This window comes from Balaenoptera physalus, assembly GCF_965194825.1.
Source record: "Balaenoptera physalus genome assembly, chromosome: 12".
Taxonomy (NCBI): Eukaryota; Metazoa; Chordata; class Mammalia; order Artiodactyla; family Balaenopteridae; genus Balaenoptera; species Balaenoptera physalus.
The window spans coordinates 93,888,213-93,906,869 of record NC_138897.1 but is presented as its reverse complement, the minus strand read 5'-3'; the positions used below and the strand labels follow the sequence as shown (position 1 = coordinate 93,906,869).

Below are 18,657 nucleotides of genomic sequence, written 5' to 3'. Positions count from 1 at the left end.
AGTGGGCTGAGGTCACGCGTAGATCAGGTTGCCCGTGTGGTGGAACCACTAATTGGGGTGGAGGGTCCCGCAGAAGAGTGGGCTCGCACATCGGGGGCTCCGCAGTCTGGAAAGGCGTTGTGAAGGGGCAGCTGCTCAGCCTCAGGCCTCCTAGCCCCCCCGAGGGAGATGCCAGACAACAGGGTTGCCAGGAGTGAAGGATTACAGGCACCAGGAGCCAGAGAGGCTGGACGCGGTCTCCTCGCGCCCCATCGTGCGTCACCTGTGCTGCTTCTCCCCCCCACCGCCAGATGGTCCTGGCTCTGGACCCCGCTGACCTCCCCGAGCAGTGGCGTGAAAGCGAGGGCGGGAACAGACTCCAAGGAGGGGTCCACAGCCTTCTGCTAAGTCCCTGCTCAAAAAAACGGGGTAACGGGTCTGGGGGTCGGAAGGAGATTGGAGGAGATGCTTCCACATTTGTCGTTTAGCTCAAAGCAGAAGTAACAAGCCGGTGGTGACATCAGTCATGGCCTTCTTTCTCTTTGTTGGAAACCAGTGTGCGCTAATAGAGTGTGTGTGTTGTGTGTATGTGTGTGTGCTGTGCATATGTGTGTTTGTGTTATGTATGTGTGTTGTGTGTAGTGTGTGTTGTGTATGTGTACGTGTTGTGGTGTGTATCGTGTGGTGCATGTTTGTGTGTTGATAGATACGATGGTTTCCAAACAGAGGAATGTTGGAAGGGCACTTGGAAATGTCATCTGATCTCCTCCCTCATCCGAGATGGAGAAACTTTATTTCTTAGAAAGAAACTGGATGGAGACTTTGGTGAGCCCTGTTTAATGCCCAAGGACGGTGGTCTCAGGCTACTGATTCTCTGCGCCCCATGAGACAGGACTGCCCTCCTCTGGGGATGCCAGAAGGCCTCCAGCCCACGTAGGGGGTTTTCGGGCAGCTTTCCTTACTGGTCAGGAGCGCTTCCTGGAAGCTCTCCCCTCGGCAGGTACATTACCATCTGGGCCCCCTCTTGCACCTGCTGAGGCTGTGACTATGGGCAGGAAGGTGAGCTAGGCTGGACCTGCCCGTGGACACACAGAGCCTTACCATTTTCCCAGCCCGTACCCATCACTGAAGGCTCCCCTGCCAGGTGTTAGCTAATCTTGCCCTTTCACTGTGGTCTTTGTGTGCAGGGGTTTGGATTAGAAAGCACTTGAAAGTGGATGGTCTCAATAACGGATACGAATTCTTGCCAAAGACAAACCTCCCTTTTCGCAGGGCATGATGCCAGCCAGGATGCAAGTTACAGATAGCAAAGGAGAAATAACCCGAGGCTTCTTCCTGTCTTCCTGGGGCGATCAAATCAGGTGACTGCCAGTTAGGAGTTAAGGAAGCGATAAGACAGAATAAGGCCACAGAGCTAATCCGTTTCCGACATGCAGAGCTAGGCACGTGACCCTGAGATCTGCTCCGTGCTTGCTTTGGGTGGAGCTTAGTCCCTGCCTGCAACTTGGCTCCGACAGTTCAGTTTCAAGAAATCCAATGTGCATTTGAATTTCCTGCTGCAATTTCACAGCCAATCAGAAGGCCCAGGTAAACCAAGGTCACATCCAGTGGCTTCTGCCCTGTGTCTTGGAGGCATTTTCCACTTAGCAGCCAGCCCAAGCCGATGGCTAACAAGGTCAGTATTTACTGGCTGTGCTGAAGGAGGAGCAGAGACCACCAGTCATATGTGAGAAGCTCCCTTCTCAGTTCCAAAGACCAGACTCCACCAGGAAAACGTAACTTCTGTCGTGGTCGGTGGCTCTTTGGTTGCAAGAAAGAGAAATCCCCTCAAGCAAGTTTAAATAACACAGGATTTATTACAAGGATAGTGGGACCCTCTTAGACCCCAGCTATAAGAACTTGGGGAAACTGGGGGGGGTCTCATGTCCATTATCTCATTAAATAAATGCTGTGCCCAGACATTTGCCTACACCCGATCCATCGTGGGTTGCTCCAAAGTGGGGCTTCATTCTCCAGTTTTATATGAGCTCCCACTCATCTTCCCACCACTAAGTGCTTCACTCCCATCTTGCTTATTTCAAATTGGAGGGGGAGATGCCGGCTGGCTCAGAGCTGAAGAGGTGAGTGGCTCTGACAGCAGCCGTCCTATGGGTCCAATCAGCTGTGGCCAGGTGGGCAGGAACACAAGCCTCTTAGGGCTGTGCATCCTTCTGGGTTTGGGGTGGAACAGCTTCTCCGGTAGCTAGGAGGAGGGAGGAAGCAATGGGCCTCCCAGTTCGCTGTCAAGGCCAATGGCATCTTCACTGAAACTGAAGGCTTAGAGGTTATCTTGTCTATTACAGTCTCCCTGGACAGACTAGTCCCAAGGAAAGCTGGTCTAAAGCAACAAAGTAGAAAGACAAGGGATTGAGATGGACACAAGTCTTGACCCTGGCTACTTTGGGGTCTCCCAATTTCCCCCAAGTGGTTGGGCTGGAGAGTGGATGGGAAGACAAAGATTTTCCCAACAGAAAGCTTCCTAACCCTTCCTAACCCCAGCCCTAACCCCAGCCCTAACCCTTCCTAACCCCAGCCCTAACCCCAGCCCTAACCCTCTCTCTGGCTGGTTGGTTTTACTCTTCACCTCCAAGCCAAGACTGTCCACAAGCCAATACAAACCCATCCTTAGATGCTGATGTAGCAGGACCAACACAACCAAAGCCCGCAGCCCCTCTGGGGCACCCTTGTCTAGGTTAGGGGTTTTAACCTGTGTTGTGAGTAATGCACGGAGACTCGGTATTAAAGCAACTTAAAAATAACGTAATAAATATTTTTCGTTTAAATGTGTAACATTTGTAAATGACCCCACTAACCGGTAAATCTCCTTTGATATGCAGTTTATTACTATGCAGAAGTAGATCTTGCACCGCAGAAAGAAGCCATCTTTCTTTCAACACCTGAGGAAAGAAAGCAAATCTTATTAGGGAGTGTTATTCCTGGTCCTGTTTCATCATTGTCATTTTGCTGTTGTAGTTTTCTTTGGCTTCTACATCTTTACAAGAATTCATTTTCTTTCATACCCTTAGTATTTCTTGCCTCTTATTTCTACACTGCATAAAAGGTTTCCCTTTGTTCTTGTAGTATTATCTTTGCGACAGAGTGTCTATTTTTACTAAGACTTTGTATTCAGTGAGCTTTGGGGCCCATTTTGATGAACTTAACTTATTTTCTTCAACAGGAAGCGGCCATAAGTTGCTGGGTCCAATTCAGTGATGGCTCTGTCACCCCCTTGGATATTTACGATGCAAAAGACTTCTCCCTGATGGCCACATCACTGGATGAGAAGGTGGTCTCTATCCACCAAGACCCCAAATTCAAGTGGCCTATAATCACCGCTGAAGCCGAAGGACAGGGTGCCCTGGTGAAGGTCGAAATGGTTATTTGTGAATCATGCCAGAAATCCAAGCGGAAGAGTGTCTTGGCTGTGGGGACGGCCAACATCAAAGTTAAATTTGGCCAAAACGATGCCAATCCCAACACCAGTGACAGCAGACACATGGGGGCAGGAGGTCACCTGGATAATAATGTCAGTGACAGAAGACCCAAAAAACCCTCGCAAGAATGGCGGAGTCAAGAGGGACGGTACTACGGCAGTTCTTCCGTGGGCCTCATGGAAGGAAGGGGCTCCACAACGGAAAGGTCCACCTTCCAGAAGAACCACGGCCAGGAAAGCCTTTTGGATGATGACAGCCATTTGCAGACCATCTCCATTGACCTCACCAGCTTCCCAGCCCAGGTGGACCTGCCCAGAAGCTATGGGGAAATGGATGAGAATGACCTCACACAGGCCTCCAAAGGGCTGAGCGACTTGGAAATTGGGATGTATGCCCTGTTGGGTGTCTTCTGCCTGGCCATTTTGGTCTTCCTAATAAACTGTGTGACCTTTGCATTGAAGTACAGGCACAAACAGGTTCCCTTCGAAGAACAAGAAGGTATGAGTCAGTACCATGACTGGGTCGGGTTGAGCCACCGGGCCGAACTGTTGGAGAATCACATCAACTTGGCTTCCTCCCAAGATGAGCAGATCACTGCCATCGACAGGGGCATGGATTTCGAGGAGAGTAAGTATCTCCTCAGCACCAACTCCCAAAACAGCATCAACGGACAGCTGTTCAAACCTTCAGGACCCACACTCATGGATGGGACAGATCAGAAAAGTGAGCCCCCAACGTCCCCCACCTCAAAAAGGAAAAGAGTGAAGTTCACCACTTTCACCACCGTCTCTACAGATGATAGATGCCCCACCGTGAACTCCATAGCGACCAGCAGTGAGGATGCCATGAACTGGGTCTGCCAGGATCTGGACCCTGGGGGATGCCAGGAGTCACGCGGCTACATGGAAGGATTACGTGAAGATGTGTAAGCCGGGCCTTCACAGACATTGGTTCTCACTCACCTTTCGGCCTTCAACTTGGGGATGTGGGGCAACGGTGTGCCCGGTGGGGAAATAAAAAGACAGGACAAGATCAGGGTGACGCTATCCACAGAGCCACAGAAAATGACCCTGGCTCCCCTGGGGCGGCCCCGAGTTGGAATTGAGGTCCACATTCCAGGGTCCAATGTTTCTGTCAATGTTAAGGGGTTTATCCTGCATGGCAAGATTTTTAAATTGGAGGAAAGACGAGTTCTGAATCACTGAACTTCAGAGAGCCTCCAGGAAAGAACAGTCCCTCTCTTGCCATCTCACTTTCTTTAATCAAAGCAATTTGGATATTGTCAAAGCCACACAGCTAACATATTCAATGTTGTGGGCCACAGGAGAAAAATGAGACTCAGGTTGGGCTTAAGGGGATGGGTGGGGAGGAAGCGTGTCACTGGACCTCGGGCAGCACATCTGGCTGTGAGTATAAGCAGAGGTGGAGTCTAGCGCCATCTAGAGGCAGCTCTTGGGAAGCAAGAGTTTCGAGTTTCGAGTTATCTCCCAAAGCCTGGGGCAAAGCAAGGCAATCGCTGACAAGGATTGAAAGGGAACAAGAGGGCGAATAGGCCACCAATACCTTTGTAACTAGATGCCAAGAACAACCACCCAAACAAACAAAAACGCTCTGAGCCGTTCAGAGCATCCCTTTATTAGTAAACTAGGGAGCCTGGGTGTAGACTTTCAACTGGGTTCGAAGAACCAGAAATTCTTTTTTTTTTTTTTTTTTTAGCAAATTCACTATGTTCACGTTTGTACTCCTCCTCCCCCCACGCCCCATATCGACACCTTTCCAAAAGTCATTGGTCGCTCGGCAGTGGAGGGCAGTGTCCCCATTCCCTGTCTTCCACTGTGGCCTCTGTGTCAACCACCAGGGGACATTCTACACTGAAGCCCCACTGGGCGAACTTCACACGTGTCCTTCTTTGAAGAGGCTGGTCTTTGCGGGTCAGCAGCGCTCACAAGGAATTCAGCACCCAGGGATGCTCCTTCCCCTTTCTTTTCTGGAAAGCGAGGAGGGAGGGCTCTTCTGTGATGCATCTGTGGAGTCTGTGGACGGTCTCATCCAGTCTGCTGCTCAAAGCTGATGAGATAAATCTGGGTGTCCACACGGAGGGTACAGGGTGGGGAGAGTTGGGACTTGGGGTGTGCGATGAGGTGGGTTGGGCAGGAAGCCTGGCCCATTCACACACGGGGTGGGGGGGGCATGGGAGGCTTCTTCTCCACCTTGGAGGGTTGGAGGGACCTGAGGTAACCACCTATGGGGCAGAGAGCTGGGTTATTCGAGCGTTGGGTTCTAAGGTCAGTTTCTATTTCTCTGTCCCTGTGTCTTTCTGAACCTGTCTCTCTGCTTCCTCTGTCTTTCTTTCTCTCTCTCTCTCTCTCTCTCAGTCTCTATGCATATAATTGAATTCTCCTGAGATCAAGTGTGTAAATTCCACCAGTTCACCCTCTCGACCTCAGCACTCTCCCCCAAACTCAGGTGCTGTCCGTTTGCTCTAAGACTGAGATTCCAGCAGCCATCAGCTACGTGCTCCTGCCCCCTACTTGACTGACTTTGTCTGGCTGGGTGATTAAACTGTCACCCCTTTTCAAGGATAATCCTTTGCTTTCAGTAACCCCCTCTTATTTCTTTCATTCTTTCCCGTGTGATGTTCCGTTTCATAACGCTGCAGCTGCCCCCTCTCGAATCCGTCTGCGTGCAGAATGTATTGTAGATAGTAAGAATGTAATATATATTTATAAACTTACCGACTGTAAATATAAAATTTGCCTTCCGCAGCTTTATGGCTGTCCTTTGTCTTTCTACACACTGACCCCCTCCCAGCGGTTGGCATCCATGGCAAATGGCTCTCCAAAGCTGAGCTTGGGGAAATGAAAAAGCAGACTGAAGGATCCCAGCAACAATCTAATTACAGTCTTACGTAGCGTAATGCCTCTCTCTGCATTGAGGCGATGTTGACACACGATGACAAAGTACATTGTGTACTAAGTATCTCTCCTTCAGGACCTGAAAGGATTTGCAAATCAATCACATGTGCAATTCTCTGCTAAAAGCCTGCTGACTGATGGCAGGAAGTGAGAAGCACGGCAGGCAAGCGTGTAGTCCAGCCTCCCTTTGGGCTGGAGCAAAAAGGGCTCTGCCTTGTCTTTGGATCTCACACGTACGTTCAGAGGTCAGTTTCCTGAGGCATGTATGTGCCCGTGGTGACACTGGGCTGGGGTTTTTTTTTAAAAAAGGTTGAGTTTTAGATTCCTCTAGTAATCAAATGCAGTCCCGAGATGATGCCCCAGAAAAAGAAGTTGCGTGAAATCCTTGTCTTTGTGCAAACAGTATCAAGTGATGGATCATTCACTCATTCACCTGGTATTTATTGAGCATCTCCTATGTGCTAGGAACTAGCGCAAACACAGGAGGTGAGCGGTAAATATAACAGACCCAGGCCGACGCTCAAAGACCTTACCTCTAGCCGGGGCTGGGGGGATTAACAGCGAACGAAATAATTTTCAGATGGTCATAAATTGTATAAGGATAATAAAACAGGTTACAGAATAGAAAAAGACTGAGTCAACATTTAAGACTTTGGCCATTTCACCTAAAAAATCTGGATCTCTGCCTTCTCTTGAAAATGCAGACACTCTGGAAAAATGGGGCTTAACAATCCAGCTTGGCCCTAATTGGACATGGTGAATTTGCTGCTGTCGTCTCCAGGCAGACAGACGTCCCTGCAGGCCTCTCCACACCCAGTCTCCCCAACCCAGAGGGCAAACTTTCATTTGCCGTCTATGTCACCGTTTCTCTTCTAATAGGGGAATACTTCTCCCCAGCCATGTCTCTAACCCACAAGTGCAGAAAACAAAAATAGATGGGAGGGAGCTGTGTATTCTCAAGACAGAATCAGGAGAAGTGTATCGTTATATGAAAGAGAGAGCGCACCCCTGTGTCTCCTGGGAAGAGAGGGAACATCGCCTAGAGAACACAGCTTACGATGATCACACAGCCCTCTGTGCGCCCAGAGCCTGAGAAAGAAATGCTATGAACGTTGTAACGAACTGACTTTCCAACAGGGTGTCTTTGGGGGTGTGAATAAAGTAAGTGATGCTGCTGGGTTCCTCCTAGCCTGCCCTGCTTGCTCATTTCCAGCTCCCGCGCCACCCCCCGGCCCCCCTCCCTGAGACAGTGAGTTCAGGTCCTGTTGGCTAAGACCAGACCCCCAAGCCCATGGAGACCGGGATCATCAGCGCCCCCCAGTGGAAGCCATGGCTTCCTGCGGCTTTTAGTGCCCCAGACTTGAGCAATCCGTTACCAGCTGCCTTAACAAAGTCCCGCAAGCTGGGCGGCTTGAACAACAGAAATGTGCTCTCCCACGGTCTGGAGGCCAGAAGCCTGAGATCAGGTGTCGACAGCGCTGGTTTCTTCTGAGGCTCTAAGGGACACTCTGGTCGAGCCCCTCTCCGGCTCCCGGGGGTGGCCGGCCACCCTTGGTGTCTCTTGTCCTGCAGCCGCTTCACCCCGGCTCTGTCTCCGTGTTCACGTGGTGTTTTCCACAGGATGCGCCCGTGTGCATGTCCAGATTTCCCCTTTTTAGATGAACACCAGGCAAGTTGGAGTAGAACCCACCCTGCTCCATGAAGACCTCGTCTTAACTAACTGCATCCACAAAGACCCTATTTCCAAACAAGGTCACATCTAGTTACTGGTGGGTCAGGACTTCAAAACCTGAATTTGGGGGACACAATTACAGCCATAACACCGGCCTCTGGCCAGAGGTCTAGGGCAGCTAAACGTGTGCAGACCCAGGGCAGCTGACTGCTCCGCGGACCCACCAGGGCACTGGGCTTCCAGGAACGTGTCTTATCTAGAAAAGCCTCACCTTCTCCTGGGTTTCACACCCACTTTACAAATGAGGCTGTGCTAGGACACCCTGGGAGAGCAAGAGAATGGTTTGTCTGTTTCCCTCTGGGGAAGTGGGTTAACTACGCCGTGTGTCATTTTCCAAGATGCAGTCGTTAGCGCCTCACCGGGGATGCCCCCGCCCCCTCGCTTGGCTGTGGCTGCAGCCATGGAGGCTCCGGCAGGAATGCGGGTGAAGGAGGGATGCTCCCCCAAGGCGGCTCAGGTCCTCCCGCCCAGCGATCAGTGATGACCTGAGGGGTGATGGACAGGGGCAGAGTGGAGACGATGCTGTGGCCAGAGATCCGGATGCAAGTTTGACCCCGGACTGGCCCCAAAAGCCTTCCCGTTAAGTTCTCTACCATACATTTTGCCTACATCTGGCCCCAGCTGACGTGTGTATCACATGATGGGGCAGGCGGAGTGCTAATCTAGCCTCCTGTAGATAGGAGGACTGAAGAGTGCTAAGGCTACATGTCTCGGGGCTTCCCTGGTGGCGCAGTGGTTGAGAATCCGCCTGCCAATGCAGGGGACACGGGTTCGAGCCCTGGTCCGGGAAGATCCCACATGCCACAACGCAACTAAGCCCGTGCGCCACAACTACTGAGCCTGCGCTCTAGAGCCCGCGAGCCACAACTACTGAGCCCACGTGCCACAACTACTGAAGCCCGCGCGCCTAGAGCCTGTGCTCCGCAACAAGAGAAGCCACCGCAAAGAGAAGCCGCGCACCGCAACTAAGAGTAGCCCCCGCTCGCTGCAGCTAGAGAAAGCCTGTGTGCAGCAACGAAGACCCAACACAGCCAAAAATAAATAAATAAATAAATAAATAAATAGATTAAAAAAAAAAAGGCTACATGTCTTTTGGGATGTATATCACAAACTAGGGGGCTTAAAACAACAGGAATGTATTCTCTCCCCGTTCTGGAGGCTGCAAGTCCAAAATCAAGGAGTTAATAGAATTGTTTCCTCCCTTGGCTGTGAAGGAAAGAATCTGTCCCATGCTTCTTCCCTGGCTTCTGTTGGTTGCTGGTAATCTTTGGAATCCCTTGATTCCAAAGAGACAAGAGAACTTGTCTCTTTCCAAAGACCCTCTTTCCAAATAAGGCCACAGCCACAGGTTCTGAGGGTTAGGATTTCAACACATCTTTTGAGGGAGACAATTCTACCCACTCCAGCGAGGAAGTAGTCCCCTTAGGAGGGGAAAAGTCCTATCCTGATGTTTGCATTGCAAGTGATTTTAAAAATTGTTCTTTAACTGGACTTCAGGAAAAATAATAGGGGAGGTGGACAGAATTTATTGCTCCATAGGACTGAACAAGCGGAGGTGAAGCTCGCTTCAGGAATGGTTTGACCCAGGGTTCTATCTCTTTCCCTCTCTTACTCTGGGCTTAGTATTTGCCTGTTTGACTTGAGGCTCAGGGAAAGCTCTTCCATACAGTGGCCTCCAGAAGCCCTATCCTTGGCAGTTTCACAGCAAAGAATCTCAGAGTAAAGACAGTAAGTGTCCTGACACTTTCAGATAAAGTCCCTCAATTGACCCCTATTGGCTGACTGGAGTCACAAGCTGAACATAAGTCTGTCACCTGCAAGATGTAATGTTCAGGCCTCCATCACAGACATCTCCCTCCAGCTGGACCCTGGGGGAGAGATTAGTGCCTTGCTGTCTCAGCAGCCAATCAACTTATAGTTTATTTTTTTTCTGGGTTTTTGTTTTGTTCTGTTTTCTTTCTAATCGAGGTGTGGAAAAGTTCTAGGTTCAGCTGAAGTTTCTGATGAAGAAACACAATTGAGATTTCTTTCAGTGATAAAATCTACACATTTGTATTTCAAACAATGTAGCTAAAACTTGATGTAAATTCCTCCTTTTTTCCTTCTTTGGCTTAATGGATGTCTTTTATTCAGTATGAAATCATTATACTCTATGGTCCACATGTTAAGAATAAATGTACGTTAAATCTCGGGTAAAAAACAAAAAAGTAGGGACTCAGAGTGAGAAAGGACAAACTTCAAAGGGAGAATCAAGATATTTTTGCCGTAAAAGTGGATGTTGGTCCCACAAAGCAATGGATCCCCTACTGGCTCTTCCTGGCTTCCTCACTTCTGCCCACAATTCCATTCCCATGAGCTTTGCTTTCTGGATATTCGGGAAGACCCTGGAACCGCATGTACAGGACCCCAGAAAATTGAGGTTCATGCTGAAGAAGAGGTAGCAAATCCCTTCACAAACAAACTGTGTGGGTCCACCCTGGAAACCCACCCATCACTCTCTGGCTGGATCCCCATGAAGAGTCCCATGGGCCAGCAGACTCTGTGTCCCCTCCCCTTTCCAGGACAGCCAGACTTTGAATTTCTCACGGTGGTTTTCCCCTGATGTTCAATCTAGTCAGATCCGCCAGTTACGCTAATAGACTCAAAGCATGATGGCCAACGTTTGTTTTATAAGTTTAAAAGCTTCTGTCTTGCTCTCCTTTGCTCCCCCTGCCTCTAGAGCATTTCATGGCTCTTAAATGAATCTACTAAGTAGACAGTCAATGTTTGCTAAATGAAAGTTAACAGGGTGACCTTTTAAAAACATAATTCAAATCATGTCACTCCCCAGCTTAAAACCCTCCAATAGATGCCCATAAATCCTAGAGTGAAATCTGGACTTTGTATCGTGGCCGACAGGCCCAGCATGATGCAGCGGTGCCCATCAACCCACCCTCATTTCCCACTGCAGCCCGTCTTGCTCACTAACTCCAGCCCCACTGGTTTCCTTCTGTCTATTCTAACAAAAGACGCTTATCCCCACCTCGGAACTTTTGCCCTTTTTGCCTCTCCTTTCTGGAACTCTGTTCTCCCGTACTGTCACAGGCTTGACCCCTCCTTACCATTCAGGTCTCAGCTCATATGTCACATCCTCAGTGAGGCTTTCTCTGCCCACCTTAGAGTAGGCTCACAACCCCTCCCGTTCAAGTCCCCCTTCTCTTATCATCCCATCTTACAGACTTCGTAGACAACTCTGGCATTGTCCTTTCCAAGTACTGCCTTTCTTGTTTGCTGTGTGTCTTCCCTAGCAGAATGTAAGTTCCAGAAGAGTAAGGATGTAGTCCTACCTGCCCTCTGCTGTGTACTCCATGACTAGAGCCATGCCTAGCAAGAGTCAGCACTCAGTAAACATTTGTCTGGAGGGATGGATGGATGGATGGATGGACGAATGGATGATAGATACTTGAATGGATGAACAAATGTTTGGATGGATGGATGGATGGCTGTTTAGATGCTTGAATGGATGGGCAAATGTTTGGATGGATGGATGGACGGATGAATGTTTGAGTGAGTGGATGGATGGGCAGACAGACAATGAATGGTTTACAGAGCATGAGTGACGAAGGCATAGTCTGATAAATTAAGCTGGCCACCTAGTGGAAACCAGGAAACTGAACAATAATTTAGGAAACTACTATAATGTAGTTATGCTGCCTCATAGATGTGACACCAGCATCTTCCCCTGGGCCAGTAGACAAGTCTTCAGATTTGGTCACTTCAGGGGTGACAAATATAGGTCGATGCAACTCCTGCCCTCAAGAGGGGCGTAGAAGATAATACCTCTTCTCCTCTCTTTCTATACAGACCTTGCTGGCTTACTGTCTGTGAGTGAAGCATGGTAAGAATTAAATATCCCCCCTCTTCCCCGATCAACCTCACTGTGTGGACGTCTTCACTTTAGTCAGAATCCTGCCAGCTGTGCCCCGTACAATCAGTACCTCCAAAGTCTACTGACAAATAGACATTTCTCTGGCTTTTTCATATCCCCAGGGAAGGGAGGGGTTTCCCTTCTTTGTCTAGAGCCCCCAAATACTTGGACGTGTTTTGACACATGGAAGTTGTGGTAGAGACAGTCGTTCTCGGTACATTTCCCAGCCAGCCTTGCGGTTCAGTTGGGTCCACGTGACTAGTTCTGGCAGGGAGTGAACCGGGATGACAGGTCACCCCCAGAAGGGGCGGTCAGGAGCAAGTGTGAGTGAGCGCCCCACGCTCTCTCCTATCCTGCCTGCGTGACTGGGAAGACATATGTTTTTTGTTTTGGGGGGGGGGTTAAATTAAAATATAGTTGATTTACAATGTTAATTTCTGCTGTACAGCAAAGTGATCCAGTTATACGTACATATATACATTCGTCTTTTATATTCTTTTCCATTATGGTTTATCCCAGGATACTGAATATAGTTCCGTGTGCTTTACAGTAGGACCTTGTTGTTTATCCATCCTAAATGTAATAGTTTGCATCTACCAACCCCAAACTCCCAATCTGTCCCTCTCTCACCCACCGCCCCCCCCATTGGCAACCACAAGTCTGTTCTCTACATCCATGAATCTGTTTCTGTTTCATAGATAGGTTCATTTCTGTCATATTTTATTTTATTGTTTTTTTATTATTTACTGTGTCATATTTTAGATTCCACATATAAGTGATATCATATGGTATTTGGGGAAGACACACATTGGCATGTAGCACCACCAGTTGGAGGGAGTCTGGGATGGTCCCTAAGTGGCTGCAGGACGCTCGTGGCTCTGGAGAGGATCGGACCCTCCCAGACCCTTCTTGACGAGAAAGAGACCTTTATTCTGTTTCACTAACTGCTATTTTGGTTTATTTACAGCAGTACCTACTCCCACCTGATTAATACACTAGTCGTCCAGTAGAAGCTGCTTGGTTTATTGAGTGGCTGCACTCCTGAGAGCCAACCTTCCTGTAAAGATGGGAACGCAGAGGGAGGGGGCACCGGATTCATGCCAAACTGGGTTCTTTTTCCCCTTTAAGGATCTGCATGACTTGGTTGCCAATGTCAGCTTGGCCTGAAGGAGCAGAACAAACACAGCATCTTGAGAGGGAAGAGGTCTCTTGAGGTCTAATTGGGATTCTTACTACCAACTTGAGGAAAACGACTGGGGACTTTCTTGCCAGTGCCTCATAGCTGGTGTGAGCCAATTAGGCAGCCGAGAACGGACCGTCTCTGCTTTGCTCTTTGCTATGTCGCCCAGGAGCCCGACGTTCCCCAAAGGCCTCTGTGCTGGCTGGGCCTCCCAGCTCCACTGGCGGCCCTGCTCCCAATCTACCCTTTGAAGCACGCGTATCGACATAGAGATGCTGGTGCGATAGTTCCGAGGAGGCAAGTTCCACGCAGCCGTGCTTCCTGGCTCCTGTCCCGGCTCCCTTGACCCACCAGGCAGCTTAAGGTCAGAAAACAGCAGGACTGAACGTGGTTCCAACTCCCACTCCTGTGAGTGGCAGATGTGGGCAGAAATCTGGGCTTGGACCTCAGTGTGGCCTCAGCTGCTGGGAAGAAAGCTGAGCTTGCCTGAAGTCCTCTGTGTTCCCTTGTTGGTGTTTTTGTTTTGTTTTGTTTTTTGGTTTTTGGTTCTTTTTGTTTTGGGGTGGAGACTTTAGGATTATCTATATAAATTATCAAGTCATCTGCAAATAGTGACAGTTTTACATCTTCCCTTCCAATATGGATACCATTTATATCTTCTTTTTTGTAACATCTTTATTGGAGTATAATTGCTTTACAATGGTGTGTTAGTTTCTGCTTTATAACAAAGTGAATCAGTTATTCATATGCATGTATTCCCATATCTCTTCCCCCTTGCATCTCCCTCCCTCACACCCTCCCTATCCCACCCTTCTAGCTGGTCACAAAGCACTGAGCTGATCTCCCTGTGCTATGCAGCTGCTTCCCACTAGCTATCTATTTTAGTAGGGCATATATGTCCATGCCACTCTCTCACTTTGTCCCAGCTTACCCTTCTCCCTCCCCGTGTCCTCAAGTCCATACTCTAGTAGGTCTGCGTCTTTATTGCCATCTTGCCCTAGGTTCTTCATAATCTTTTTTTTTTTTTAGATTCCATATATATGTGTTAACATACGTATTTGTTTTTCTCTTTCTGACTTACTTCACTCTGTATGACAGACTCTAGGTGCATCCACCTCACTACAAATAACTCAATTTCGTTTCGTTTTATGGCTGAGTAATATTCCATTGTATATATGTGCCACATCTTCTTTATCCATTCATCCGATGATGGACACTTAGGTTGCTTCCATGTCCTGGCTATTGTAAATAGACCTGCAATGAACATTTTGGTACATGTCTCTTTTTGAATTATGGTTTTCTCAGGGTATAGGCCCAGTAGTGGGATTGCTGGGTCATATGGTAGTTCTATTTTTAGTTTTTTAAGGAACCTCCATACTGTTCTCCATAGTGACTGTATCAATTTACATTCTCACCAACAGTGTATGAGGGTTCCCTTTTCTCCACACCCTCTCCAGCATTTATTGTTTGTAGGTTTTTTGAGGATGGCCATTCTGACCGGTATGAGATGATATCGCATTGTAGTTTTGATTTGCATTTCTCTAATAATAAATGATGTTGAGCATTCTTTCATGTGTTTGTTGGCAATCGGTATATCTTCTTTGGAGAAATGTCTATTTAGATCTTCTGCCCATCTTTGGATTGGGTTGTTTGTTTATTTGATATTGAGCTGCATGAGCTGCTTGTAAATTTTGGAAATTAATCCTTTGTCAGTTGCTTCATTTGCAAATATTTTCTCCCATTCTGAGGGTTGTCTTTTCGTCTTGTTTATGGTTTCCTTTGCTGTGCAAAAGCTTTTAAGTTTCATTAGGTCCCATCTGTTTATTTTTGTTTTTATTTCCATTTCTCTAGGAGCTGGGTCAAAAAGGATCTTGCTTTATTTATGTCATAGAGTGTTCTGCCTATGTTTTCCTCTAAGAGTTTGATAGTGTCTGGCCTTACATTTAGGTCTTTAATCCATTTTGAGTTTATTTTTGTGTATGGTGTCAGGGAGTGTTCTAATTTCATCCTTTTACATGTAGCTGTCCAGTTTTCCCAGCACCACTTATTGAAGAGGCTGGTTTTTCTCCATTGTATATCTTTGCCTCCTTTATCAAAGATAAGGTGACCATATGTGTGTGGGTTTCCCTCTGGGCTTTCTATCCTGTTCCATTGATCTATATTTCTGTTTTTGTGCCAGTACCATACTGTCTTGATTCTTGTAGCTTTGTAGTATACTCTGAAGTTCGGGAGCCCGATTCCTCCAGCTCCGTTTTTCTTTCTCAAGATTGCTTTGGCTATTCGGGGTCTTTTGTGTTTCCATACAAATTGTGAAATTTTTTGTTCTAGTTCTGTGAAAAATGCCATTGGTAGTTTGATAGGGATTGCACTGAATCTGTAGATTGCTTTGGGTAGTATAGTCATTTTCACAATGTTGATCCTTCCAATCCAATAACATGGTATATCTCTCCATCTGTTTGTATCATCTTTAATTTCTTTCATCAGTGTCTTATAATTTTCTGCATACAGGTCTTTTGTCTCCTTAGGTAGGTTTATTCCTAGGTATTTTATTCTTTTTGTTGCAATGGTAAATGGGAGTGTTTTCTTAATTTCACTTTCAGATTTTTCATCGTTAGTGTATAGGAATGCAAGAGATTTCTGTGCATTAATTTTGTATCTTCCTACTTTCCCAAATTCATTGATTAGCTCTAGTAGTTTTCTGGTAGCATCTTTAGGATTCTCTATGTATAGTATCATGTCATCTGCAAACAGTGACAGCTTTACTTCTTCTTTTCCGATTTGGATTCCTTTTATTTCTCTTTTGTCTCTGATTGCTGTGGCTAAAACTTCCAAAAGTATGTTGAATAATAGTGGTGAGAGTGGGCAACCTTGTCTTGTTCCTGATCTTAGTGGAAATGGTTTCAGTTTTTCACCATTGAGGACGATGTTGGCTGTGGGATTGTCATATATGGCTTTTATTATGTTGAGGTAAGTTCCCTCTATGCCTACTCTCTGGAGGGTTTTTATCATAAATCAGTGTTGATCATATAGTTTTTCTCCTTCAGTTTGTTAATATGGTTTATCACATTGATTGATTTGCATATATTGAAGAATCCTTGCATTCCTGGGATAAACCCCACTTGATCATGGTGTATGATCCTTTTAATGTGCTGTTGGATTCTGTTTGCTAGTATTTTGTTGAGGATTTTTGCATCTATGTTCGTCAGTGATATTGGTCTGTAGTTTTCTTTTTTTGTGACATCTTTGTCTGGTTTGGTATCAGGGTGATGGTGGTCTCGTAGAATGAGTTTGGGAGTGTTCCTCCCTCTGCTATATTTTGGAAGAGTTTGAGAAGGGTAGGTGTTAGCTTTTCTCTAAATGTTTGATAGAACTTGCCTGTGAAGCCATCTGGTCCTGGACTTTTGTTTGTTGGAAGATTTTAAATCACAGTTTCAATTTCAGTGCTTGTGATTGGTCTGTTCATATTTTCTATTTCTTCCTGGTTCAGTCTTGGATGGTTGTGCATTTCTAAGAATTTGTCCATTTCTTCAAGCTTGTCCATTTTATTGGCATATAGTTGCTTGTAGTAATCTCTCATGGTCCTTTGTCTTTCTGCAGTGTCAGTGGTTACTTCTCCTTTTTCATTTCGAATTCTATTGATTTGCGTCTTCTCCCTTTTTTTCTTGATGAGTCTGGCTAATGGTTTATCAATTTTGTTTATCTTCTCAAAGAACCAGCTTTTAGTTTTATTGATCTTTGCTATTGTTTCCTTCATTTATTTCTGATCTGATCTTTATGATTTCTTTCCTTCTGCTAACTTTGGGGTTTTTTTTTTTTGTTCTTCTTTCTCTAATTGCAGTAGTTGTAAGGTTAGGTTGTTTATTTGAGATTTTTCTTGCTTCTTGAGGTAGGATTATATTGCTTTAAACTTCCCACTTAGAACTGCTTTTGCTGCATCCTGTAGGTTTTGGGTCGTCATGTTTTCATTGTCATTTGTTTCTAGGTATTTTTTGATATCTCTGGGGCTCGTGTAGGTGGTGCTCTGAATCTCCTCTCCTCGTGCACCAGGAAACAATGGTCTTCTACCTCTTAGTCAGCTCCAGACCTTTTCCCGGACTCCCTCCTGGCTAGCTGTGGCGCACTAGCCCCCTTCAGGCTGTGTTCATGCAGCCAACCCCAGTCCTCTCCCTGGGATCTGACCTCCGAAGCCCGAGCCTCAGCTCCCAGCCCCCGCCCGCCCCGGCGGGTGAGCAGAGAAGCTTCTCGGGCTGGTGAGTGCTGCTCGGCACCGATCCTCTGTGCGGGAGTCTCTCCGCTTTGCCCTCCGCACCCCTGTGGCTGCACTCTCCTCCACGGCTCCGAAGCTTCCCCCCTCCGCCACCCACAGTCTCTGCCCGCGAAGGGGCTTCCTCGTGTGTGGAAACCTTTCCTCCTTCACGGCTCCCTCCCACTGGTGCAGGTCCCGTCCGTATTCTTTGTCTCTACTTTTTCTTTTTTCTTTTGCCCTACCCAGGTACGTGGGTAGTTTCTTGCCTTTTGGGAGGTCTGAGGTCTTCTGCCAGCGTTCAGTGGGTGTTCTGTAGGAGCAGTTCCATGTGTAGATGTATTTCTGATGTATCTGTGGGGAGGAAGGTGATCTCCGCGTCTTACTCTTCTGCCATCTTGAAGCTCCTCCCTTGTTGGTGTTTGAAGCGTTTCGTGGTGCTAAGATTGGATTCTGTAATGCAGCCGGGGAACCAACACAAGCCAGCCTCAACTTCATCACCTGCAACATGGAGACAATGTCACCTGGCTGAGTGACATGTCTTCACCTGTACCACTGTATCTTTGACAATATAGCAGTGGCCCTGCCTGGAAGGGCCTCCACGGACCCCACTCCTGTGGTTTGCTTGGTGGCCACTGCTGCTCTCTGAGGGCACCACCCTTTTCACCACTGAGCCACAGAAACTCTCACTTCCTGGCTGCCACTTCCTGCTCGTTGACGCCAGCTAAGCCCCACTTAGGTTGGTTGGCATCTATGCTTTCTGCTTTGTTTTTTTTAATTTTTTCATTTTTTAAAATTTTTAGTAAAATCTAGCTGATTTACAATGTTGTTAGTTTCAGATGGATGCAAAGTGATTCAGTTATATATAGATAGATTGATAGATACAGATAGATACAGATATAGATATAGTTATATAACTTTTTAAAGATTCTTTTCCATTAGAGGTTATTACATGATATTGAGTATCCTGTGCTATACAGTAGGTCCTTGTTGGTTATCTATTTTATATATAGTGGTGTGTATTTGCTAATCCCAATCTCCTAATTTATCCCTCCCCCTTCCCTTTCCTGTTTGGTAGCCATAAGTTTGTTTTTATGTCTGTGAGTCTGTTTCTGTTTTGTAAATAAGTTCATTTGTATCATTTTTTAAGATTCCACATAGAAGCGATATCATATGGTATATGTCTCTCTCTGTGTGACTTACTTCACTTAGAATGATAATCTCTAGG

At 47.0% G+C, this 18,657-nt stretch overlaps 2 protein-coding genes across 2 annotated transcripts in view; one reads left to right on the top strand and one right to left on the bottom strand.

The window, feature by feature from the left end:
• Positions 1-6,223, top strand: part of TMEM132D (transmembrane protein 132D) — a 690,149-nt gene extending 683,926 nt beyond the window's left edge. The window contains exon 9 of the mRNA XM_082418220.1: positions 3,197-6,223. Coding sequence (XP_082274346.1) covers positions 3,197-4,381 — 1,185 coding nt within the window. The 3' untranslated portion in view covers positions 4,382-6,223. The remainder of the gene's footprint in view (positions 1-3,196) is intronic.
• Positions 6,224-9,932: 3,709 nt separating this feature from the next.
• Positions 9,933-18,657, bottom strand: part of GLT1D1 (glycosyltransferase 1 domain containing 1) — a 169,597-nt gene continuing 160,872 nt past the window's right edge. The window contains exon 13 of the mRNA XM_082418303.1: positions 9,933-10,099. Coding sequence (XP_082274429.1) covers positions 10,019-10,099 — 81 coding nt within the window. The 3' untranslated portion in view covers positions 9,933-10,018. The remainder of the gene's footprint in view (positions 10,100-18,657) is intronic.